Raw genomic sequence first — 24,455 nt, forward strand, 5'->3', positions numbered from 1 at the left:
AAAGAATCTCATAAATTAATAAATTAATAAATAGCATCATTGCCGATTCATCAGTACATTTTTACAGTGAGAGGACCAATAGACTAAAACAATACATACATTTCTTTTCTAAATACTTTGCCTAATTTAATTAAAGTACAAGGATTGCTAAGGTTAACTCTTGGTCTTTTTGGTGTACTTACATTTGTGGAGTGGATAAAAACCAAGGACAAACTGCTTCTTGCCGGCGCAGAGTTACATATTGATGGCAACGAATACAAAACATACACGTTTACTCTGTAAATGACAGAAATGTTTTGCCTTCATTATTTCCTGATATCAATTGTACCAATGAAATTTACAGTATGTCCAAAGTACGCTGATATTTCTGCTTGAACTAATTCCAGGAATAACTAGATGGCTTGTTTCATCACTCTAGGGTCTGTGTTTTACGCTGTGAAAAGCAATCTGCCCTCGTTATTTCTTAATAAAAACATTGTTTGTATTTAATGTAGTGTATTACTTAGTAATTTTACTAATGATAGTTCTCGCCATTTTGCAATAGCATATTCTCAGTTCAAACCTTTTACACAAATATGAGTGTATTATGCTTCTGTCAACATTATCAATGTGTAACAAAATAGTTTCATAATTTATAAATATTTTAACATTCAAGGATGTAATAAAAGAAAGGTTTGATGTGTTTGCCGTTGCCTTGTTTGCATATTTCGACTGTAACACAGCGTCTGTAAGACCTAACCCATGCCGGTAGGCCCATGTGTATTATACCAACAACAAACGCATCACCAAAGTGACCGTCACAAAACAGTGGAATCACAGTTCAAGGCAAAACATGTGATGATGTACACAAACCAAGTTTTGCCTCTCGTGGGTGTGTATCCTGCGGGGCCCCACAGTTTGTGTTCAGGAGCCGTTGGATTTTATTTTTCTTCTGGATAGAGGCTCAACTTCAAGGCAAGCATGAGTTACAGGACTGTGATGATGTACATGGAGATCGGCTGCTTTGTTGTCTGTGTATCAGGATGGATCCTGGTGTGTTCCACAATGCCCACAGAGATCTGGACATGGTCTGAGGTAGACAGCATAGTGTTGACCACCTCAAACTACTTCTCCAACCTGTGGAAGGATTGTATATCCGATTCAACTGGAGTATCTGACTGCAAGGGAATTCCATCAATGCTTGCTCTGAACTGTAAGTAAATGTGTTTAAGCACAAGGCATGATGATGAATAAAAACAAGATCCTTAGTCTTTTTTACTGCACCTTCTAACGTATGCTGTGTATTGTTACTTTGCTGTTCTTCGGCAGGGGACATTCACATGTGCCGTGCTCTCATCATCATCTCTATTATCCTGGCTTTCTTTGGATCAGTTCTGGTCTTAGTGGGAATGAAGTGCACTAAGGTTGGTGGATCAGAGATTGTTAATGCAAGAGTAACCTTTGCTGGGGGCATGAACTACCTTATTGGAGGTAAGACATCACACAGACATATTTGAAAGAAGTCACATACACTGTAAATTCATCTTAACATCAATATGTTGTTTTGTTATTATTTTAGGGATGTGTTCTATGATTGCTTTCTCCTACTATGGAAACAAAATTAGAGCAGAATTTCAAAACCCTAACTTCAAATCTCAAAAGTACGTATAATTTTCAAGTGACATGGATAAAATATACAAAAAACTCCTCTTATATCATGCATCAACATTTACCAGATGACTCTATCGAGGAAGAATTGTACATTTATATATTATTCTTGTATTTATTGCCAGATTTGAAATAGGGGTTGGCGTCTTTATCGGCTGGGGAGGCTCCACCTTACTTGTTGTTGGAGGCCTTATTTACAGTATCTTTGCAGGGTGGGAAGGGTGCTACTCAAGGTAAAGTTCTGTCACTGATGTTTTTTTCCAGCATTTCTCTTATCTACAGAAAAGTAACCACCCATTTCTTGACTTTGAACCTCACAGCTCAAAAAGATACCCTGACTACCAGTTCCCTGGTGCCTACACGGTTGTTCCGACAAATAAAAGCATTGTTTCTGTAGCTCGCACGAGGACTAGTCGGAGCAGAAAATCAGGGACCACCAGTAGCAGCAGAGACAGCAGCGTCTCTGGAATTACCACTACTACCAAGACGACAGCTACAAATGCATATGTGTGACTTCTTTTCAATATTCTGTTTCTGTCCTTGTCCGTGAAATACATGTGTGGCTTTATTTCCATGATCATTTTATATTAAAATTCATATTTGAGCTTTAATATCCTAGTTAGAAATGGCCTTTTTCCACAGCAGACATATTAACTTGTCCTAGAAGGGAAAGCACTGGATCTGGGCTATTGAAGTCCCAAAACATGTGTAATTATTTAGATGTTTTGCTGTTGTTGTTGTTGTTGCCACTAATTATTTTTAATAGAAATGTAGACAATAATAATTACTTTATCTATATATAAATAGAACTATATGTATGAAACATGAACATAGATGTAACTACTATAATAATGCTTGGACTTTATGTTGACTAAACATGTAATGTTGCTTTAGGGAAATTTTCTCTAAATGGACCTCGTAGAATTTTGATGGGTACCATTTTGCATAAAGAGTCATTTTACTTTTGATATTTTAATAACATGCTTCTGTACTTTTACTTAAAGGTCCTGTGTGTAGGATTTGGCGGCATCTAGCGGTGAGGATGCATATTGCGACACAAGTTAAACTTGTTCTCCCAAGTGTTTGGGAGAACTACACGGCAGTCAATGCAAAAGTGAAAGATCCTCTTTAGAGCCGGCGTTTGTCCATTGTGGGCTACTGTAGAAACATGGTGGTGCAACACTCCGTGAAGAGGACCCGCTCCATATGGAGATATTAACGGCTAATTCTAAGGTAACAAAAACACAATGAATCTTATTTTCAGGTTATTACAAACAAGGGAAAACGTAGTAATATCATATCCCATTCCTGTAAATAGATCCCCCTGAATGGTACACTCTGGCCTTTTAAGTACAATGTTGAATGCAGGACTTTTTACTTGTAATATGTATGTTAATGAGTGCGTTTACATAGTAAAATTGCTCATTCATCTGAATATTTCCACCACTGCTGAATGTCTGCTCCCTAATTTACTAATCTCATGAGAACCATATGTCCCAGTATACTATTTACCATCAACTCAGTTGCGTAGCATTAATAAAACATATTGTATCTTGAAAGTATCTTGTATTTTGTATATAAACTTGACACTAGAATCATATCTTTTATACAGTATTTTGTGATAAATGTAATACATGACAAGAGGATTTAAATATTCTTTCCAACACTTATTCTCACGCATACTAGAACTGTTTTTTCTATCAAGAACCACATCAGCCTCTAGAACTCATTTAAGTTGTTGGCAGCTGCTTAGCCACTGGTGTGCCCACATGTGCCAGTGTCTAAATCTTAAACTGCCATGCCCAGCATAATCATAAAAAATGTATGAGTAGCAGGGCTTTCTATATGCACCGGCTGCCAACCAAACAATGGACTACTCATTTAAGTCCAGCCTACTTTATTCTATAATTTTTTTATTATTATAAAATAGTTTTGATAAACAAGTTGCAATTAAGTGTGTGTACATGTTATAGCCACTGGCCCCTGCTTCAAAACAATGTGCATGATGGTAGAGAAAGGTGGCTATCTGTCTGTATCAGTCCCACCCCAACCTCTACAGCTTTACTATAGCGTAAGAAAACAACAAATAATTCAGCGTATTAACTGGAATAGTGGCACTAGTATGCCAGAGGCCCTCACATTTGAGGTTTTACCTGTAAGTTTTAGGGCCCAAATTGTTTCCCCCCACTAACTCACTTTGTTCTTGCACACTTTATGTCCCACAGGCCTGCGTAAATTAACATATTGGGGTACATGGTTGTTTTGTGAGGACCAGCACCTTGTTCCCCACAAAGCCATTGGACCCCACACCGTGTGGTTCCCCAAAATGTAGAAAAACAAAACCACCAGATGGCCGACTTCAGGTTGGGAGGGAGGATCAGACAGTAGCTGTCAGTGTCCGGGAGCTGCTGGAGGTGCACCGTGCTCTCACACCTGAAACAAAACAAGTGGGAGAGTGGTGGAAAGATGGGCAACGAGGAAATTAGTCTAAATATGAGTCCAGCTCAGCTCCACTGCAGAGAGACATACAAGGACCTGGCTACCATTGAAAACACTGAAGAAGTGAACCAACTCGTCAACACACTTTCATCTCTCGGCTACAAATCTGACGTGTGGATCGGCCTGTTCAGTGTAATCGACTGGAGGTGGTCAGACGGCAGCAGCGGGAGTGGATCTGAATATAGGAAATGGGAAAACCTTGCTGACAATGAGCCAGACTTTGCCTCTTATAATCAGTTCTGTGTGACCATTAGAGACACCGGAAGGTGGTGGATGATAATTGTAAACTGCACTACCCATTTATCTGCTCCAAAGGTATAAGGACGTAGCAAGACACATTTTAATCTTGTAAAAGATTCCGCAAGTCACCGATATGTTAGCTACAGAAGCTGACCATAAAGTAGTAATTTGTTGTGCAATAACGTCACACTCAGTTGCTAACTTGTTAGCGACACCAAGCTAATGCAGTCTAATATAACACAGCCTGGATACATCAACACATCTATTTAACAGTTTAAAGATGAACTGAGCATTATAAAGTACACAAAGGGAGGATTCAATGCAGGACTGTTGAGTGTATGTTGCTTTTTTATTTTAATGAGCAATGTGAGTCATTTGAGTTTGTCAGCTTGGTAGATTGTCTTCATGCCGAGCTTAGTGGCTTCTAAGGACCCAAGAATAGGTCTTAAATCATATATTAAAAGAAAGGATATTTGACACATTAAATTGATAGATTTTAAATTTACTTTAGCATAAAGTCCTTCCAAATATGACAGAAGGATGGAGGCATTAAGGCAAGTTGTATCTGTGTTTTACTGCTAATGTTCACTCACTAACTCATGTGACATAATCCCATCTGTGTTTCTGCCCTAGCTGAACTGATTGAAAACGTGGATAAGAAAGCAACCTGGGACCGCTTCTACACTGAGAGCAGCAGCAGCACAAACACCTTCAAACACTTTGAGTGGTTCTTTGGCTTCGATGCTGTCCGGGACTTCATTATGCCCCTATTGCAGACCAAGCCCCACCCAGACGGTTTGCTCCAAGTCCTGGATATGGGCTGTGGCACTTCTGCTTTAGGGCCATGTATTTACAGACACTCTCCTCTCCCGGTCCGGGTCACTTGTGCAGACATTTCCCCCATAGCTGTGCGACTAATGCAGGAACACGTCCAAACCAAAGCCATTCAACCTCACAATCTTTCCTCTCGGCTTGAGTTCGTAGAGCTGGACTGCACACAGCTCCACGAGCACTACAGTTGTAGCAGTGTGGACCTTATAGTTGATAAGGGCACCACAGATGCCTTGTTGAGGTCTAAGGAACGGAAATGGAAGGCCAATCAGGTGCTGAAGCAGTGTTTGAAGGTGTTGCGGAGCTCAGGGTCTCTGCTCCAGTTCTCTGATGAAGACCCTGATGCCAGGCTGCTGTGGCTGGAGACCGAGGCACAGGAGCCGGGGGTGATGGCAGCAGATGTTGGGGTGCAGGAGGTTGGGGAGCTAAGGGGAATGACTTACTGCTACCAAGTGACTTCTCGCTCTATTGTATAGCAACTTCTTCATCTGGATGGTGATAATATTAAATGAGTAAACTACTGAACTGATTGTAAAAAGTAATTGAAAAGGTACACAGACAGAGTGTGACTTATCCACCAAACTGGACCTCCACAGTCCGACAGCAGAGACAACAAGAGATTTACTACTTATAAAATAACCTGAAGGTAAAGAATGACCTCTTTATGAAATGATAAAAGTTGACAAACCACTTAAACTGTCTGAGAAGTTCGAGGGAGGTCAGAGACTTTCTAGTGGGTTGGTGGTTTTGCCCGTCCTGGCTCTCTGTCCTTCTCTCCAACCCCTGCTCACTCCCCAGACCTGCCAGTCCTGGTCACATGACATCCCCTCCCACCTACACACCTGTTCCCACTTTCCTCATCAGACCTGTAGTTTCTAGAAAACACACCTAAAACATTTTACTCTACTATATATTTGGAGTTTTACGATAAGTAATTGTTCTTTGTATATAAGAAACATTTCACCAACAAAGACCACACTTCTTATGATTGCAAATTAGTTTGAAATAACATGACATACATCACAAAAAACATAATAAATAGGAGAACTGAAGCCACCGGGAGATAATAGACAGACTTATACAGGGAGACACAGGTTGTTAAATCAGGAGAAACTTAATTTACAGTGAACAAATACATTTATTAAATTGTGCAAAGTTAAGTTAAAATTTTGGAGAGTCGACACTGGTGGGGGTGTTGAAGACAGTAGGGGCAGATTGAAGATCTAGATGATGGCATGTTTGAGTGGGACTGCCCTCAGTGGAAGAAACCTTGAGCACCGGATGTGATGATGAATGGGGAGGAGGGTCACATCGATTTGTACTGAAATGACAGCTGACTGCACAGAAGAGAACAGGTCTTTAAAGTTTGACGGGAAATATATGATTAGCTGAGGGAGGCCGTGGCGAAATCGCCCACTGTCAGCTGATAGAGTAGGAGCCAGAGAGCGAGAGTCACAGAGATGTGTGAGTGAATGAGAGCATAACAACACTGTCCTAATGTAGGAAGTTAGAGTAAATCCCCAAACTTTACATAGTTAATTCATTTACAACTGTATGATTATAAATACTATATTTCAAAATATCCCTCCTATAAGCAAAGCTCTCTAAGTTTCACTGTACTTAACTCTCAGTAAATAATCAATGCTAACAATTTGATATTCAAGGAGGGATTTGGTAATCCTTAAATTATTATAGTGGCACCAAACATACTAAACCAAATTACGAAAAATGCTAACAGACAAAATCTATTCTGAATCCAATGTTACAGGTCAGATATGCTACTGGTTTACACGACAGGAGTTTGGTGAGAGTATATTACCCCATCATCCTACATCGGACACCGGAAGTACCCTAATGCATGTTGGCACATGATTTGAAGACTGGCCATCCCCTTTTGATACTACTGAAACAGCAGCCCAACACAGCGACAAGCGACATGGCACCGTGCAGGACTCTCACTCAGGAGATACGCGACTGTCTCTCCCCGACAGTTCACGCTCACTGTCACGATCAGGATAACCAGGGATATTACTCTTGCACATGTCACAACTACGTTAGAGGCAAGACCAGTGTCCAGATATAACAATGATCCGTTTACAAGTTTTACTGTTACTCTCAGTAAATAATCAATGTTAACAATTTGATATTCAAGGAGGGATTTGGTAATCCTTAAATTATTATGGTGGCACCAAACATCCTGAGCCAAATTATGAAAAGTGGTAGCAGTCAAAGTCTATTCTGATTCCAAAGTTACAGGTCAGATATGCTACTGGTTTACACGACAGGAGTTTGGTGCCAGTATCTTACCACAGCAGCCTACATCGGACACACCGGAAGCGAGGTTGAAAAGCTTGCAAGTTCATCTGCCAATTTGCCAGATGATAGACCTTCACGTCAACAGGGAGCCCCCCAGGAAGCCTGACCAGTCATATAAAATGAAACAAAATACTTTACTAGAAATTTTGACGAGTGGTTTTGCCTGTGGCTTACCTCAGAGCTGTCCAGCTGTCCTCTGTGGAGCACCTGGCTTCATCCACAAGATGACACCTCAACATTCTAATTTATTGGAGAACTCTGCTGTGTTAGTTCCATCCAGCATTCTATTATATTCTGTTCTATTCTGTTCTATTCTCAAAGGCAGATAATGTCTCCTTTTATGAATTCACTATTTTCTAGTCCAGCGTTCATCATGTTTTGGCACAGTTTTCACAAAACTCCACACATTATGACCCATTAGCAGTAATGATACAACACTGTATATTAAAAAAAATAATTTTGTCAATTGCTTCGCAGATATTTTAAATCATACATGCAACAAGTCACAACAAAAGTTTAAGCTGTTGCAAGTAACTCCACAAATGATCCTTTTAACATTATTAAGCTGTCTATGTTTGCAAATTCATATTCAAATGCTAATATGTTGCATCCCGTGTACTGTGTAACTATAGCCACACCCAAATCTCACCTGCACCTGAGTTTGTGAATTAGGCAATTGATGGATTTAAGACCTTAAAACTGTTCTGAACTGAATTATTTGGTGGATAATAGTTAAGACAAATACGTTTTTCTATAAATTATTTTTTGTTTGGGTGGCACATTTCACTGCTCTGATTGGAAGAAAAGATTACACAATTTACATTTTACTGCTATGACTTTTTTCGACATGTCGGCTGTATATTTTGGCTGTGCTGTTGTCCCTCCCCAGACAATCTGCACTGCCAATCGAGGTGCACCTGATACTTTACACCACGGACCGGTTTCATGTAGGCTAAGACAATATTTTCACAGACCGGCCTTCAAGGTGTGGGGGAAAAACACGACGAAATAAAATGATACGATCGGCATGAAAACAAATATAAAATGCATAAATAAATACAACTCACAATAACGCTGAATCAGTGGCAGCCCTGAGCTTGTTTCTCTGCAACGAGACGGTCCCATCTGGGGGTAACGGGAGACAATGACACCCGAAGTGTATTAATTATGTCCAGTCTACTCCGTGATTTTGTTTTGATTGCTGTCACTGCAAAACATCCCGCTTCACAAAGAGGATGTTGGAAATGGAAGCAGAGTTTTCAGTGCTTTAGTGGCGATCTCAGGATATTCAGCCTTGATTTTAATCCAAAACACCAGCAGAGTTGTTGTCTCAAACATACTTTTAAGGCCACCGTCATTTACAATCTCCAGCAGCTGATCCTCTGTCGCCACATATACAGAGCGGGCTTGGCGCGTGAGAATTACTCCTGATGTTTAATCAGGCTCCTGATATTGTCTGTTAAATGAAGCGTTCTTTTTCTTGGAAGTTGTCGGCTCTTCTTCTGTCTCCTTAGTGGGCCTTTCACCCTTTGCAAAGAAGCTCTCCAAAAGTTATTTTCTCATTTTCGCTAGTTTGCGGGCTTAATTTGAGGTAACGTATCACGTGACCGAGACAAAGCGTCTTGACATGTGTCAAGAGGCACAGGCGGATGAAATTGCGAGAGAATCCGGTCTTTTTTCAGACTCTGATCATCAATAAAACGGAAATAACATAATATTTATTCTTCCTGTGCGGCCCGGTACCGGTGGTTGGGGACCACTGCTCTAACTAAAGCTAACCTCAGTTACTATAACCAACGATATAATTATCAGTGAGGTTATGTAGGCCATACGATTAACATGCAGTAGATTCAGACTAAATCATCATGATGGGCCTTAATGTTGCCACCTGTCCTGTAAAATGCATTTATCAGCTGTTTTTGATTTATATTACATTCTGCTGTCCCCTTGGCCAGGACCATATATTTTTTCCTTTCTAGAATTTCACTTGAGACTGTTGTATTAATTTTGCTTTTAAGTTCTTAACACACAAAAAAAAAAGAGAAAACACTCAGTACTTTTCATTTATTGAAGTCACAGGAGTATACAAAAATATACTTGACCATGTGGTCATTTCATATTAAGGTTATTTATGTCTCAAAATGACTTGATTTATTTAATCAGTTATATCAGACAGATGGTAGTCCACCCAGTGCTTTTGACCTGTTGAAATCATTTTAAAACGGGCAATACAAACCGAAAAATTAGAAATTATAAATACAGTCTGGTTTCCAAATATAAACAAGATTATTAGACATACCAAGCACATATCAGAAACTAACATTATTCTTTTGCCTAGAATATGTATATCCCATACTAATGGACACAGTTGTGATCAGCATGGACGCATACAAGCATAGACTGTACATAAGAGGTTACAAGTAACATTTCTCAAAGCCATGTCTTTGACTTTACCACGCGCTCCTTCACCGTTGTAGTTTCCCAACCAGGACCCGAGGTGCCGCGTGCGTGTCCCTCTCAGAAGCTCTATAACCCAGCCTGGAACAACGGGGGCTTCTGTAGTGAGTTCATATTAATAAAGAAATGTCTTAAGTGATTGATTAGTTATCCGCTTTTCCGTATTCAAAGGAGTAGTTGTTGTTGTCGTTAGCCGAAGCCTATTGAGCTCAGGATGTATCCAATTGATGCGTTGATTAGTCTTCTTCTTCAGCTGTGTCTTTATTGGATCACAAACCAACCACAACTGCATTACCGCCACCTACTGTAGGGAGGGTGTAGAGTCATGGCATTAAGAAAAGTAAGTAAGAAGAAAAGTAGGCTAAGAATGAAAGACATGCACCCTATTTCCTAAACCTGCCTGTATTATATAAACTACCAACCCCCCTCTGGTTTCCCTGAAGTCCTGTCCTGTGCTCAGAAATGTTTTTAAACTATACTCCTGTTCTATATTTCTTAATGGTCCATCTCTGAACTATATTTATTGCAATGCATGATCATGTGTTCCAGCTCCCCTCTGTGCTTATCCCCTTCCTTCTGCCAAGTGTTGATCACGGCTGTTCTAATTCATGATTTGGCTCCTACCACAAGCTACTTCAATCATTTTGTTGTCATATACTTTCAGAGCCTTCTCAGCTAATGCATTTGCTTGTTCATCGTCTTTAACACCAATATGAGCAGGGACACAACAAAACTGCACTTCTTTACTCTTCCTTTGTAATCGTATAGGAGCATGCTGTGGATTTCTCTGCTGCTGTTGAATCTGATGAAAAACATCTGATGTTCACCCCATCCTATCATGGAGATGTGTGCTGTTTGGGCAGCAAACTTGACTTTGATATATGACTCTACCTTTGGACACTGGGTAAAGTTAAGCCAGGATTAGTCTGTGCTATATTGACCCAAAGATACAAGAACATTGTAGACTTCAAGGCATTTACGATCATCTAACCAAATACCTATTGCTGTCTCTGCATATAGTATAGGTAGAAATATCTACCTTTGGCAGCCCTTTCAACAGCACTGTTCTCCTCTTTTGAATTAACATGTTTCCGCCATCTACTGCCCACAGCCCAACATAACAATCACTGAGTGTAACCACTGTTCATGCAGAGGACAATGTTCCACAAAGCACAGAAGGCACAAACACCGTCACTTACGAGAACAAATGTATTTCAAGCTTTCAGACTGAAACAAAAACAAGTATCACAATGTGTTGAATACATGATTTAGACTAAAAAAATAATGCAAAACCAATGAGTGTCACCACATTTACCTTCTATAAATCTACAAATGGATTCTGTTATGTAGGTTGTGTGCACATGGTTCTACTTTATGCAAATATGACCTTACAGAACATTTCATACGCTCACCACAGAAATATGGAATAGGTGTTTTATGGAAAGTCAAATCCGGTGATCTCAGAAATCACCAACAAGAGAGAAGTGACGAGCAAACAATGGATGAAGCTCCGACTGTGTTTGAGTATTTGTGTTTCGTCTTGTAAGGGAAGGGGTTGTCGGGCGTGTAGTTGAAACTAGCGTCCAAGAACATGGCCAGTGTGGTGCCCAGTGTGGTGATGATGACGAACAACCACAGGAAGAGACGGTCCACCACGAGGGCGATGTACTGCCAGTCCCCTGTCATCTGGAAGAAACACACACACACACACACACACACGATGATATGACTGGTCTTGTGCTGCCGTGGCTCCTCTCTGTTGAACCAACGGAGGTGGGCGGTGGTTTCTCATCAATCCAGCCAATCACAGTCACACACGACCGGCCGCTCGAGTATGCTGGTCCGCTGTGACTGGGGAAAGAGGAGGAATGCTGGATGGATAAATAGCGGTGAACACATGGGACTGTTGAGAATTAAGCGAAACATTTGTGAAGAATAACATCGGGCTGAAGTGAGTGAGACAACGTGAGATTGGACCTGTCTGATGCAAGTCTAACCATGGTTTCCATCCACCATGTCGCTCACAGATTACTGACTTACATCCCATATGTTCTTGTTTTGATTGACATGAGATATGAAGGTAAGAAGCCGACTATACTTAACTTGGCAAGCGTTGGCGATAGCAAGTAACGTTGGTGTAAACTAATTAACGTCACCATTAAACTACCGTTGAACTTTGAGCTCGCTTCCGACAGCCTGCCTGTAGTTTGATGGCTATATACGTCAAAGGTTACGTTAGCTAGCGCTAGTTGATGACAGTTGGCTAACGTTAAGCTGGCTATCACTAATGTAACTTATATCGTTGGTATCGCATTAGTGAAAGTAACGATAGCGAGTTATAGTTTGGGCTACACGTGTAGTGCCACTTTGGTAACGTTAGCTTCGCGTAAGCTTCACCAACCTAACTTTAAATATCAACGTATCGTTATATGACAGCTAGCGTTAGCTAACCTACATGCCAAAGTACTCTCTCTTATTGTTACTGCCATGCTGCCTCCTGTCACTGTCAATAGTTAACTAATTAACGGGAATACATCTAGAGAGGAGTACTGTAACGTAATGTTGCTACTAGTCTTTAGTAATATCAGTTTATTAACGTTGTTTGTTTCAGGAGTGGAATGTGGCAGGGATGGGAGTGTGGACAGTCATTTGGAGATGGGGAAGAAACTGCTTGCTGCTGGCCAGCTAGCTGATGCTCTCTCTCATTTCCATGCTGCTGTGGGTAAGTGCTGCAGGCTGAGGTTTAAAAAAAAAAAAAATGTTTTACCTTAGTTTGTACTTTAAGAGATTCAATTCAAAACTTGTATATTTATGTTTACTTTGTCCTTGTGTCAGATGGAGATCCCAAGAACTACATGTCCTACTACAGGAGAGCTACAGTGTTTCTAGCAATGGGGAAGTCAAAGTCTGCACTGCCAGATTTAAGCAGAGTTATTGAACTCAAACCAGACTTCACATCTGTGAGTTGTTGTTTTTATAAATCAGTCTGAATCATTTTTTGCACACGCTTTTATGTCCCACTGCACAGAATTATGTGAGAAGCTCACCTCAACAAATAATTGAACGAAACCGGTTTATTTGTGTATAACGATACCTGTGCAAACATTTAAATCAGCCCCGGGCACAACTGGTCAACCAACAGGTCGGTTATGTCAGCTGTGTTGGTGAATCTACATCGCTCTCTCTCTCTCTCTTTACAGGCACGCCTCCAGAGAGGAAATCTCCTACTGAAGCAGGGGGGACTAGATGAAGCCGAGAGTGACTATAAGAAGGTGGTAAGTATTAGAATAGCCACTTTAAACTCCACAGCAACAAGACTTTAAGAAATCACTTATTTTGTTAGAGAAGCAGAGATCACCAGGAGGTGTCAGTGTTGATCTGTAAGCCTGGTGTTACAGTTTAAAAACAGATACTCATGGCCACACAAGACCTTTAGAGAACAGGGACACCCTGGACCCATAAGCCGTCGTGAAAGATGATAATGAAATTGGCAGGGGACCTTAAGGGATCATTTTAAGGTAGCTTGCTAATGCGTTTTCCATTAGAATTACTGTTTTACTGAGAGGTTTCACAACACTGCCAGAAGACATGAATGCCCGTGTTGTATCTGCTATTAGTGCTTAGATTCCATTTAAGCTGCTCGATTCTCAGGGGAGGCAATCATGCGGGCAAAAAAATGAAGTTCTTCTTTTATATGGGGATTGCATGTGAACGCCCGTGACACTTTGTTCCAAGGGCATGCGGCTGAGCCTGCAGCCTCATTAACCTGAAAACGGGTCAACTTTTGATGAGCTTTATTCTATGTAGGCTGACGCTCAGTGGTTATCAGACTGTAATGTAAAGTTATCAACGTGTTCAATGTGCTACAGGCTGCTGAACTGTATGATTTGTAGTTTTTAAATACGAAAAGTGACTCAGTCACTTTCTGGGAGTGTCTGTCTGAGCTTGTGCAGTTTTACGAGGGCAACGTTTTGCGGGTATAAAGTTGAAGGATCTGGCCAGAGGTGCGTGCTGTCCTGCTGCTTCAGCGGTCCACAACGTTGGCCTAGCTTGATGCATCACATTTATGCGTTACGCTTTTTTTCCTAAACTGAGCTTGCAGGAAATCGTGATATTGCTCTTGGGGAATGTGATGACCTCCTATGATGAGGATGATTCTAATGTAATGGGTTTTAGAGAATGGTAAGCGTTGCTCTTCAGAAATATGTAAGAATTCTCTGCTTTAATCACGACCATAAGCATGCGATCTAAAGTGTTGCCTCACAATGTTCCAGCTGAAATCCAACCCCAGCGACAAAGAGGAGAGGGAAGCCCAGAGTCAGCTGACGAAGGCGGATGAAATTCAGCGACTGGTGGCTCAGGCACGCGGCAGCTTCAGCAGCCAGGATTATGTGACAGCTGCTGCCCAGCTGGACACTATCATTGAGGTAAGAAATCTACCTCCTCAGCATTGCGAGCGTGACATTGTCCATGTTAATCACCCGCAGAGTTGACGGAGCGTTCGTATAATTTCTAGGGCTGCCGGTTTTTTTGTAAGAGGTATGTTTTCTGCCGGTTCCAGACTTGCGTTTGGGACGTGGCCTCTCGTGAGATGCGAGCAGAGTGCTTTATTGTAATGGGAGAGATGGGGAAAGCCGTTAGTGACCTGAAAGCTGCATCCAAGTTAAAGAATGACAACACCCAGGCTTTCTACAAACTCAGCACCATCTACTATAATCTCGGAGACCACGAGATGTCCCTCAGGTAAGACTTCGCTTGCAGACGTACATCAGGTAATATGTCGAATCGTCCTGTTCTGACCGTCCACCTCCTCTCGTGTGATCTGCAGTGAGGTTCGCGAGTGCCTGAAGCTTGATCCGGATCACAAGCAGTGTTTCAGCCATTACAAGCAGGTCAAGAAGCTCAACAAACAGATCCGGTCCGCAGAGGAACTCATCCAAGAGCAGAGGTCTGTGTGTGTGTGTGTTCAGGCAATTCTCTCCTCCAAGCACTCTGACTTTCTGATCTCATAAACTGGCACGCAAAATGCATCCTAATTTGAATGGATCATACTTGACACACGATATCGTACTCGCAAGACTAATAAACAAAGCAAGTAGCAGGGCGGCATGTCTGTGGGCGCAATGATCCATATTGCTATCGGCCGTATTGACCGTTCCACCTGCTCTCTGCTCTAGGTATGAAGACGCAGTGAGCAAATACGAGGCGGTGATGAAGACCGAGCCCAATGTGCACCACATCGCTCTCCTCGCCAAGGAGCGCATGTGCCATGCGTTAGCTCAGGTAAGGCCCCTCACTGCTACCATGGGATGCAATAACTCACTCCTTGACCGGCAATACATCTAATTAACTTGTTTTTTATGCGTGTGTGATGAGCAGGGCCAGCAGGCTAGCAGAGCTGTGTCGGTGTGTGGAGAAGTCCTCCGGTCTGATCCGGAGAACGTTAACGTGCTGAAGGACAGAGCGGAGGCTTATGTCCAAGAGGAACAGTATGAGGAAGGTGAGCCGGTCGGGTGTAGCTGTAGGTTGTTAAGATCTATTTATTTTTTCATTTACATTTTCCACACTCTGAGCCTGGATCACACTACATGCTGTTGAGCGGGTCTACCAACCTACACTGGGAATTAATTAACGAAAGTAAGTTAAAATATTAATGAAATATCATATAAGCATCTTACATCTGGTTTTTATTTGTTGGAATGTGTTTGTCTACTGGAAAAATAAAGTTTTAATGTTAACATCCAATGCTGTCAGGCAGCATAAAGCCAGAACAGTGATGCTCACATCCAATCCCATTTAGCCTCATTCAACACAATGTTTCTCTTCATCACCAAACCCACTCTGAATTTAACTAAATAGAATCAATGTAGATAAATACAGCCGTGTCCACATCTCATTCTGTTAAAGCGTATAATCACTATATTTAAAGCATAAAAAAGACAAATGGCATGTGTTAGAACATTTATCCCATACAGTAGAATTAGAATGTTTAGAAGTATAACCTGCAAAATGTAGAGCTGCCCTGCACTGCTGGCTGAAATGATGCAAAATGACTTGTTAATCAAGCCTGAAGCCATTCTTCAGTGGCAGTGCCAACACACACGACGAGAAACGCACACACGCAGCACTTACTATCTCCATAGAGCCTTCGCTAGCAGAGGGGAATTAGGCTGAAACAGCGCTCTCTCCTATCTGTTGTCAATTTCTAGAAAGTCCAGTCACAGATGGTGAAATCCTCAGGAATAGCTTTTGTCTCAGCCATCATTTTACCCGTCGCCTGATGTTCTGCAAGCAGCCCATGGATGTTTTTGTCAAAATCTCTTTCTATATTTTATGTTCATCTATCAATTAAGCTTGAAATGTAATTCATTCCATCCCACCCAGCTCAGGGCCAATTCAACGTCCAATCCTGGTTCCTATAGAATAATGTTCACATGCATTATACCCTGACGCATCCTTTAATGGTAATTTAGCAGGTAAAGGAGAGCAGACATTTTTCACACTGCTCAATCGGTGGGGTCTCCCCTGGGGACTCGATGTGGGAGTGACTGAGGGGCCATCAGGCTTTAAGAGGAATAAAATAAGTTTAGGATCGGTGTTGATATCGGTGGACACAAAGTGAAGCTGGTGGAGGCCTGGCCAATCTTTTCATTGTCTATCTTTCTCAATTTTCATAAAAATGTGAACTGTTTCCAGCGCATCAGGCTCCAACACTCTTATTGATTTGTATTCCATCAACTAAATATTATTTGTTTATTGCCACAAGTGCACATTTACAAAAAAAGTTTTCAGTATTTGTTGGGACAGTTTTTCCTTTATTTTGATATTATCTAATAAAGAGAGGGAGAGAAATGTGGGCTGAGGGTTTGAATGTGTGACATTATGATTACATGGACCCCTAGGCCATCATAACAAAGCCAGAAAATGATCTGTGCAACTTAATACATCGAATAATTAAGCAATGCATAATAAAGTGACACAGGCAAAACCTCAATAAAATACACTAGTGGGATTTTGGAAAAAAAAATGTGTGCATGTGCCTCAACTAATAACTGTGACAAACATATCATAGAACACAGAAATAGTGCGCTGCTAACGTGAAAAGATAACATGTGTTACAGGCAAGCTGAAATGTAATTATTTATATCCACTTGAGGTTAGTGTGACATAGTGATGTTTTATTTTACTTTTATTCTGAGGGTGTTTAATGTAAAAGTGAACATGCACTCAAAGCAAATAGCAGCTATTTAGAAAACATAAATGAGACGGATTAAAGCTCTACAACAGTTTTATTATGTAGATTATATAATCAACAAACTGCCTTAAATTCATCCATAATGTTCCAGTTAACTGCATGGTTTATAACCCACAAATATGGTGTCTTTTATTTAAAATAAGTGGATCAAACGAGTCCCTAACGTGTCATATTTTCAAAAGCGGTCAGCAGCGTAGTAATACCGTGCTGAGGCTGTATATGTTGTCAACATGCATGAACACATCAGCCGTACCTGATACGAGCTTTTAAACTGTCAGAACTCCCGGGGGTTAAATCGGCCCCAGTGCGCCGCCTCACAGGGTAAACAAGCCTCAGAGCACACAAACAGCCTGGAGCGGCTGCAACACCATCTGAAGGTGATGGGGAATAAAATGGCTTCTTTAGTAGCATGAGATCAAGCATGTTCAGAGATGGGATCGCTGAGGACACGAGTCAAATACTTTTTATCTTGCTCATAATGTTTGTAATAAACTTTGTAATACCAATGATTCCGGCAACTATAATGTTTCATAAATGCCAGAACTATTTTCAATCTGGGCCTTTTTCTGTACATGTTTTTTGATCATGACTCTTGATTTTGTTTAAGTTGACATCACTACTGATGATGATAATCTTTAAAATAGGACATTCAGAGCATTAATATTGCAGCAAACAACTACTTGCGTTGTAAAGAAACACTGGAGTAAACACTGGTTGCATGGTTCATCGACTAGTTGGAGGCTCGGACACATGACCTTACCATGTGCCTTGCTCAAAGACACTTCAGCAGGGTGGATGCTTTCCACTACGAGGCCTTGAGGTCCTGTGTTTCCCTCTACGGTCTTTAAATACTGTACTTCACTTCCTATAGGCTGCTTTGGCCGACTAAGCGATACTGATTCTGTCTTTTTATTTTCCAGCTATTCAGGACTATGAGACGGCAGCGCAACACAGTGAGAACGACCACGAGATAAAAGAAGGCCTGGAGAGAGCTCAGCGACTCCTCAAACAGTCTCTCAAGAGGGATTATTATAAGATCCTGGGAGTGAAGAGGTAGGCACCGATCGCTGGAGTTGTTTTATTTACTTCCATTTTGTAGGAGTATTACAGAGGGGAAGTATTGGGGTACTTTATTTTATTATAAATGGTTTACTTTACAAACCTGCATTAGAAAGCTTTTTGTCTTTGTTTGCCTTTTGTCACAGAACTGCCCAGAAAAAGGAGATCATCAAAGCCTACAGGAAACAGGCCAAACAGTGGCACCCGGACAACTTCCAGGATCCAGAGGAGAAGAAGAAGGCCGAGAAGAAGTTCATAGACATCGCTCGGGCTAAAGAGGTTCTCACCGACCCGGGTGAGACGTTTTCTGGTCTGCAGTCGGTGGGAATTGTTACTGTTAATGCCAGCCCTCTGAGGGGCTGCTGTGAACAGCTCACTGCTTTAAGGATGAATCATTGTCATTATACAAGGTCCCTTAAGCCCGAACTTCACTGTCACATATTTACCCCAACTCATGTTGATTTCCTAATTGGACTAATATCAAGTTTTGGGACTGATATCTAATTCAAAAGCCAGCCCTAAATATAAATATATCTATATATAAGCTGTTCTGTACTGACGTGTGATATCTTTCGTAGACATGAGAACCAAGTTCGACCAGGGGGAGGATCCCATGGACCCGGAGAGCCAGCAGGGTCGACAGCATCATCAGCACTTCCACCAGGGCTTCAACCCGTTTGGCTCCGGACCGTTCAACTTTAAATTCAACTACAACTGAGGAAGCTCCCATTCAGCACAGCTGGAGCACATTGTGTCTCTTCCTCCCTATTTAAAAGGGAGATCGCTGGCATGAGGAATGTCTCAGAGATGTGGTGCAAATTGTGACTTTAATTCAGTGACCTTAATTAAATATGCATCTTTGTTGTTGAAGAATACAACTTTTGAGTTCCGTTCGGGGGAAATGTCTGTTGCTATGCTAACAAATATGTGCCATGTGTGGAGCAGCTTTTATCTGTCGTGTGGAAGTAATACCGACACTTCACATCCTTTCCAAGTATTGTACAATTAATATCCATTCGTAAGATTTAATTTGTACATAGGTACAGTACTATTTTTATATGAATGGAGTTTATTGAAATGTAAATAAAGACCTATTTATGTACCTTTTTAAATTAAACTGAGGGGAAAGTATTGCTGTATGCAGACACTTTTAGGAATGGTCGTGAGAAATGCTGATTCTTCTTTATTTCATCAAATGGTTTATTGTGAGGAACCAATTCCTTCATTGTAGACCTTTAACATGAATCACAACATTCACTGATTTTGTAATGATTTTTGTGGCAAAGATTTATTTTTTATTACCAGACAGTAATATAAACATTATTTGACACAGCACAGTGAGAGATGGGTGTCCTGAGGTCAGCACCCTTTTTTTGTAACTTAAGACGGGAATAAAAACTACAGCTGGCCTCGGTTGAGCAGCAAAACCTGTTCCTGAGACAAAAAACACTGGTTCATTGTGGAATATGAATATTGGAAAAATCAAAAAATGTAATACAATGAAGCAAGATGTAAACATACTGTAATAAGTTAACATCCATAAACCATGACCTTTAGTGTGCAAATGAAGATTCCATGTAGCATCACATGACTTTGTAGAGATGATTTGCTGAGTGCTCCTTAGTTACTACAGATGGACGGTTGCTGTTCAGAGGCTGGTTAACAAATGCTAACTTGTCTGTTCTAAGGGACAGTAGGGACATTATTGGGACGGGGACTTATTTATTGAGTTGAACTCTCTACTTGACTTTGAAAAAAAATGCAATTCCCCCCCCTCCCTAAGATATATAAAAAAGCTATTAAAATCATTTTGTGACAGAATTTGCAAACCTTTAACAGATCTGGGACTGCTGAAGGACTCGAGAATTACAACATAAGATTCATTAGCCTGTATGAGATCAAATATCTGATATGTGTGTTGGAAGAAGGAGCAAAAATGACACCCAATAATAATCATACAGTCCCCAAGGTGAAATGTAACACCTTTGCTGCCTGATATGCAATTTAAAAACAGACAAGCTTTATGTCTTTGGTTTGGGCATCTTAGTCAACTTCAAATTAAGAACACCTAAATGCATCAGCTTTTGGAAAGTTTTCCACAATAAGAAACATTAAACTTTGAGATTAGATTCTCAGAGATGTGCCTTTGCATACATTATCAGTGCAATAAATTTCAACTATGTATTTTTAAACACACACCTAATAAGAGCGCTTTGACTGACCTCACCCCACTATTCTGTGTTCACTTCATTCTCCGGTAACCACAAACTAACCCAGCCCTGATTGTAGTGCTGCTAGCACCCCCAAAAGTTCACAGTTAACACTTACACCACGTGTTCATTTTGTAAGACGTATCGACTGCAGACACAGATATGGCATCTCTGAAAATATCCTTCTGAGGCTGAGGATGCAACGCTCCACGGCTGTTTAGAAGGGTTTGTCTGTCTCCGAGCTCCACAGGAAGGTCCTTCCTCTGCACAACGATGCTGGCAGCCATTAAAGTTCATCGCGTCTGTCCTCTACTGTGCAGAGGGGTTTGGAAATAAATGAGGAGAATGAGCACAGGGGTGAGAGAGATAAACATCTGGCCAACAAGAGAAGGGGATTATACCAAAGGTACATTTTTACTTTTCTGTCTCATAAAAAGGGAAATAAATAGTGTTTCTTTAGTGACCTTTTTCATGTTGTGAGGGAGAAGGAGTGTGTTTTTGTGTCGCTGTGTCTTGCTGTTCCTGGACCTGTCCAAGCAGCTGTTTTATCTCGTTGTCGTATTCAACCCACTCGGGCACGATCCTCGCTGCGGCCGTTAGCTTGGGCTCCTTGGTCTTTGGGTTATTGCACTGCAGCAAAAAAGAAAAAGAAAAGAAGCAGACACAGCACATCATTTGCACCACCAGTGCCACTTTCTCCCAGCAAGTCATATTGTCATTCCCATCACAGTCTGTGGCGAGCATTTCAACCCTAATTTGATTTCTAATTCTGTTAAAAGGACATTAGCCAATGTCTTGTGTCTGAATTACCAAGTGGTGTCCTACACCACGAGGAGACAATGCTTCCTCTTGCAGTCTGCTGGAGCCCGTCCAGTCGTCTTATGAATTAGTTTAGGAGACTACAGGATTGCTCCACAGTTGTCTTCTAAATGCCAAGTGCCTCATGGACATTAGTGGCTGGGGATGGGCCTCGGCCTCTTAGTGCTGCAGCAGCTGCACTTCACTATTATAACCCAGAAATCTGCAACCGTGGTGGAAAAAGTGGGATGTAAAAACTTTTTGCCATTATTAACATTTTTCGACACAAAAGATTAAAAAAAGAAGACAAAAGGGATTTTATTATCTAAATAAAAGGGGAAATGATTTGATGATGAATGCCGGTTAGCGTTGCCCACCACATTGGTGTAGGTCTAGTGGCTCTGGGACTCACCAGGTCTATAGTCTTAGCTGAGACTTTGGAGGCGTCATCGCACCATGTCTCACACCACATCCACTCCTGCGGAAGAGACTTGATGACAACCTGGTGGATCATGTTGTTGGGAAGGTCCTACAAATAGCAGAAAACAAACATAAAGGCTCATTATAACAAACAAGACAGTACAACAGGTGCCTAGAGATCAAACTGCATCGTGTAAGAGTTACAGACCTGGTCCAGGTTGGACAGGCTGTTGGGGTCTTGACTCAGGGCTTGGTACTGGCCACGTAATCTGTCTCCAGCTGCAATCTTTCGAAACTTCTTTAAATCTACTACATACAGAGCGCTGGTTGAAATATATGAAGGGGGGGGGGAGAGAGACATAATAAGCAGGTGTGAGAAAACCATTTCCTAAAAGGGAAAGCCCACAGGAATGGCTTCATAAAAACAAAAAAAATAATGACTCAATAAAGAGAAAGACCCCAGGCACACTCAGGTAATTGTATCTGACGTGGCATATTTTAATAAACCCAACCGTGTAGACTGTGTAGTTTCACTTTTTAGATTTAAGTGTGCCAGAGGAGGTTCACTACCTTGTGTTCTCCCTCACTCATGCAGATTATTCACCCTTTCTGCTTTTGTCCCGCCCCACAGAGCCAAGCGGCACACTGGCATCCCATCAAATCACTGGCATCCAATCAAATCACAGTGAAGTGTCGAGTTCTGCACTCTCTGTTCAGCACATTGAGGGAGAACTCAGTGCCCCATGCTTTCAGACCTATTGCTTGATGCACTACGGCTGTATACGGATGTCTGATGCTAAATAAAAATAGCCACAAGAACTGCAACTATAATTGGTGAGCTCCAATCACCATGGAAACTGGATGAACACCGTACTGTAGTTTATTGCAGCCACAATTTCTTCTTTTTTTCTTCTAATGGTGCGTTTAGTTTGATTTCAGCTTGCTCAAAGGAACCTTGGAAATTTCACTTGTCGGACAAATAAAATAAATGTTTAAAGTGGTTCTTGAGGAGCCAACTGGTGACGAGTACGGTGAGATTTACAGATAGATTGGAGGAAGAAGATCAAAAACAACAGCAATACTTCCAGCCTCTAAATACAAGAGTACACAAACACAGCTTCACTTCCTTCTCTGTCATATTTGTCAAAAATACTACCCTTGCAGAACAATAAATAACTCTAGATGATTTCACAACCAAAATGTACAAGCAAAGGACAGAAACGAGTCATGAGCGGCCACAACTAGACACACTGAGTGAATGGCCTCCGAGAAAGAAGGTGGCTGCAGAGGGACAGTGTTCAGAACGGTGATATTTCATAGTCTGCATATCTTGCCAGAAGTAGTGTGCTGCTATGTTCCCCTTCACAGAAGTATACCTGATGTGGTATTTCCTGTGTCCTAGATGCGAGGCCCAGTAGCCACTTTTCCAGAAGCGATAGCCTTCCATCTCTCTGCGGCTGTCACAGAACGGCGTGTAGCCATAAGGAGCGCCCTCCAGGTCGAAATCCCTCAAGTCCTTCAGATCAGCCCGAACTATCTGTGAGAGAGCGGGAACATCGGTAAGTACCGACGCCACTTCATCCGTGCTGTCATCCAATCTTCACACCTTCGCTGGGACCGACATATATGCGAGTCTCTCACTTTCAGACACACACACTTACACACACACACACAGCTCTTGCCTCTGTCGCTTCGATTTGATCCTCACCTGATCGGCGTCCACAAAGATGATCTTGTCCACAGCCAAGGGGAACAGAACATCCAGGAAGAGGATCTTGTACCCCCAGATAACTCGCTGCTTCTCAGTCTGCTGGTGGAGCCACCGGGGCCACTTGTACTGAACTAATTCATACTGAAAGCCATACTTCTCTGCCATGTGAGCGATGGTCTCCTAACCACACCAAACACAACACACCAGAGGTTCATTAGATCCAACACAAGAGCACATTTTGGGCAACTAAACATTTAAGAAATATGCACAAACTACAGTATTTCACAAACAAAATGATATATGGACAGAGAAAGTACTAACAGATAGCCAGCTATGACACTCTTAAGTTAGTTAGTCATGGCGAGAAGGAAGTACCTTGAAAGATGGAGAGAGGTAGTTCTTGAGGAACCAGAACTTGACGGGCGTTTTGGTGTGCCGGAGGACGGACAGCATCATTATTCTGAAACGTACAAAAAACGGTGAAGGACCGGGGCTAGAAGGAATGAAAAGTAGGCGTGTTCATGAGGCGACAGTGACCCTAACCTCAGGAAGCGCTCGTACAGATGACCCGAGGCCACAGAAAATATGTTGAGAACGTCCTCCTTCTCTCTCTCTCCATCCTCCTTCTTGGAGCCACCGCCTGTGATGCTGCGAATGAGAACATAATACATGAGTCCTGAGAAACACAGTATAGTCCTATAGTATTGTACTGTATGTTGTTTCAACAAACCATGCAACATTGTGCAGCAAACTGAGATGCCCTTATTTAAATGAAACTATGACAACACAAAACCGTGATTTTGAGGTGATTTGACAGAAGTTCTCCTCCAGAGAACATAAACATTTATTGTATTGGACCGGACACAGTTAAAGCAGCTGTAACATTTGAACTGGTCCTTATTCTTATGTCCCACACAGCTAATAGAGAGCCCATAATGCAAAGAAAAGAATCTGAAATGATTCATTAGAATCAAATCAACCAGAGAAGCACCAATACGCTTTTAAATGGGAT

The 24,455-nt window shown here is 41.5% G+C and overlaps 4 protein-coding genes across 7 annotated transcripts in view; 3 read left to right on the plus strand and 1 right to left on the minus strand.

Annotated features, from left to right (window-relative positions):
* The first annotated feature begins 945 nt into the window (after positions 1 to 945).
* LOC142962800 (claudin-10-like) lies at positions 946 to 2,160 on the plus strand. The gene is made up of 5 exons (XM_076103451.1): positions 946 to 1,192; positions 1,309 to 1,470; positions 1,559 to 1,640; positions 1,773 to 1,880; positions 1,968 to 2,160. The coding sequence occupies exons 1-5, from the start codon at positions 961 to 963 to the stop codon at positions 2,158 to 2,160; spliced, it is 777 nt and encodes a 258-aa protein (XP_075959566.1). The 5' UTR covers positions 946 to 960.
* Positions 2,161 to 4,113: 1,953 nt separating this feature from the next.
* LOC142971322 (citrate synthase-lysine N-methyltransferase CSKMT, mitochondrial-like) lies at positions 4,114 to 5,693 on the plus strand. Its single transcript, XM_076111933.1, has 2 exons — positions 4,114 to 4,387; positions 5,020 to 5,693. The coding sequence occupies exons 1-2, from the start codon at positions 4,114 to 4,116 to the stop codon at positions 5,691 to 5,693; spliced, it is 948 nt and encodes a 315-aa protein (XP_075968048.1).
* A 6,112-nt stretch (positions 5,694 to 11,805) lies between these two features.
* dnajc3a (DnaJ (Hsp40) homolog, subfamily C, member 3a) lies at positions 11,806 to 19,421 on the plus strand. 2 transcript variants are annotated; one of them, XM_076107142.1, is made up of 12 exons: positions 11,806 to 11,941; positions 12,602 to 12,712; positions 12,826 to 12,950; positions 13,191 to 13,265; positions 14,265 to 14,417; positions 14,552 to 14,733; positions 14,819 to 14,938; positions 15,168 to 15,273; positions 15,370 to 15,490; positions 18,166 to 18,298; positions 18,451 to 18,599; positions 18,883 to 19,421. In XM_076107142.1, the coding sequence occupies exons 2-12, from the start codon at positions 12,646 to 12,648 to the stop codon at positions 19,020 to 19,022; spliced, it is 1,371 nt and encodes a 456-aa protein (XP_075963257.1). In that variant the 5' UTR covers positions 11,806 to 11,941; positions 12,602 to 12,645; the 3' UTR covers positions 19,023 to 19,421. The 2 variants fall into 2 exon arrangements, with proteins under 2 accessions (XP_075963257.1, XP_075963256.1); XM_076107141.1 differs by having other exon boundaries at positions 11,811 to 12,070.
* Positions 19,422 to 19,565: 144 nt separating this feature from the next.
* Positions 19,566 to 24,455, minus strand: part of uggt2 (UDP-glucose glycoprotein glucosyltransferase 2) — a 30,411-nt gene continuing 25,521 nt past the window's right edge. For 2 of the 3 annotated variants that reach the window (XM_076107137.1, XM_076107140.1), the window contains 8 exons: positions 23,987 to 24,091; positions 23,819 to 23,903; positions 23,441 to 23,623; positions 23,109 to 23,269; positions 21,941 to 22,055; positions 21,725 to 21,841; positions 20,979 to 21,144; positions 19,566 to 20,826 (listed from right to left, as the gene is read on the minus strand). In XM_076107137.1, coding sequence (XP_075963252.1) covers positions 20,801 to 20,826; positions 20,979 to 21,144; positions 21,725 to 21,841; positions 21,941 to 22,055; positions 23,109 to 23,269; positions 23,441 to 23,623; positions 23,819 to 23,903; positions 23,987 to 24,091 — 958 coding nt within the window. In that variant the 3' untranslated portion in view covers positions 19,566 to 20,800. The remainder of the gene's footprint in view (positions 20,827 to 20,978; positions 21,145 to 21,724; positions 21,842 to 21,940; positions 22,056 to 23,108; positions 23,270 to 23,440; positions 23,624 to 23,818; positions 23,904 to 23,986; positions 24,092 to 24,455) is intronic. The other variant, XM_076107139.1, reaches the window with a different exon arrangement.

Source organism: Anarhichas minor, unplaced genomic scaffold (assembly GCF_050575085.1).
Source record: "Anarhichas minor isolate MPS153535 unplaced genomic scaffold, ASM5057508v1 ptg000004l, whole genome shotgun sequence".
Taxonomy (NCBI): Eukaryota; Metazoa; Chordata; class Actinopteri; order Perciformes; family Anarhichadidae; genus Anarhichas; species Anarhichas minor.

Excerpts from the sequence above, each read along its gene's own strand:
- LOC142971322 (XM_076111933.1), top strand. The coding sequence starts at position 4,114 with ATGGGCAACGAGGAAATTAGTCTAAATATGAGTCCAGCTCAGCTCCAC. Across the intron at positions 4,388-5,019 it reads TGCCTCTTATAATCAGTTCT|CTGAACTGATTGAAAACGTG; the intron begins GTGTGACCATTA and ends TTTCTGCCCTAG.
- LOC142962800 (XM_076103451.1), top strand. The coding sequence starts at position 961 with ATGAGTTACAGGACTGTGATGATGTACATGGAGATCGGCTGCTTTGTT. Across the intron at positions 1,193-1,308 it reads ATCAATGCTTGCTCTGAACT|GGGACATTCACATGTGCCGT; the intron begins GTAAGTAAATGT and ends GTTCTTCGGCAG. Across the intron at positions 1,641-1,772 it reads CCTAACTTCAAATCTCAAAA|ATTTGAAATAGGGGTTGGCG; the intron begins GTACGTATAATT and ends ATTTATTGCCAG.
- dnajc3a (XM_076107141.1), top strand. The coding sequence starts at position 11,989 with ATGGTTTCCATCCACCATGTCGCTCACAGATTACTGACTTACATCCCA. Across the intron at positions 13,266-14,264 it reads AGAGTGACTATAAGAAGGTG|CTGAAATCCAACCCCAGCGA; the intron begins GTAAGTATTAGA and ends ACAATGTTCCAG. Across the intron at positions 18,600-18,882 it reads AGAGGTTCTCACCGACCCGG|ACATGAGAACCAAGTTCGAC; the intron begins GTGAGACGTTTT and ends TATCTTTCGTAG.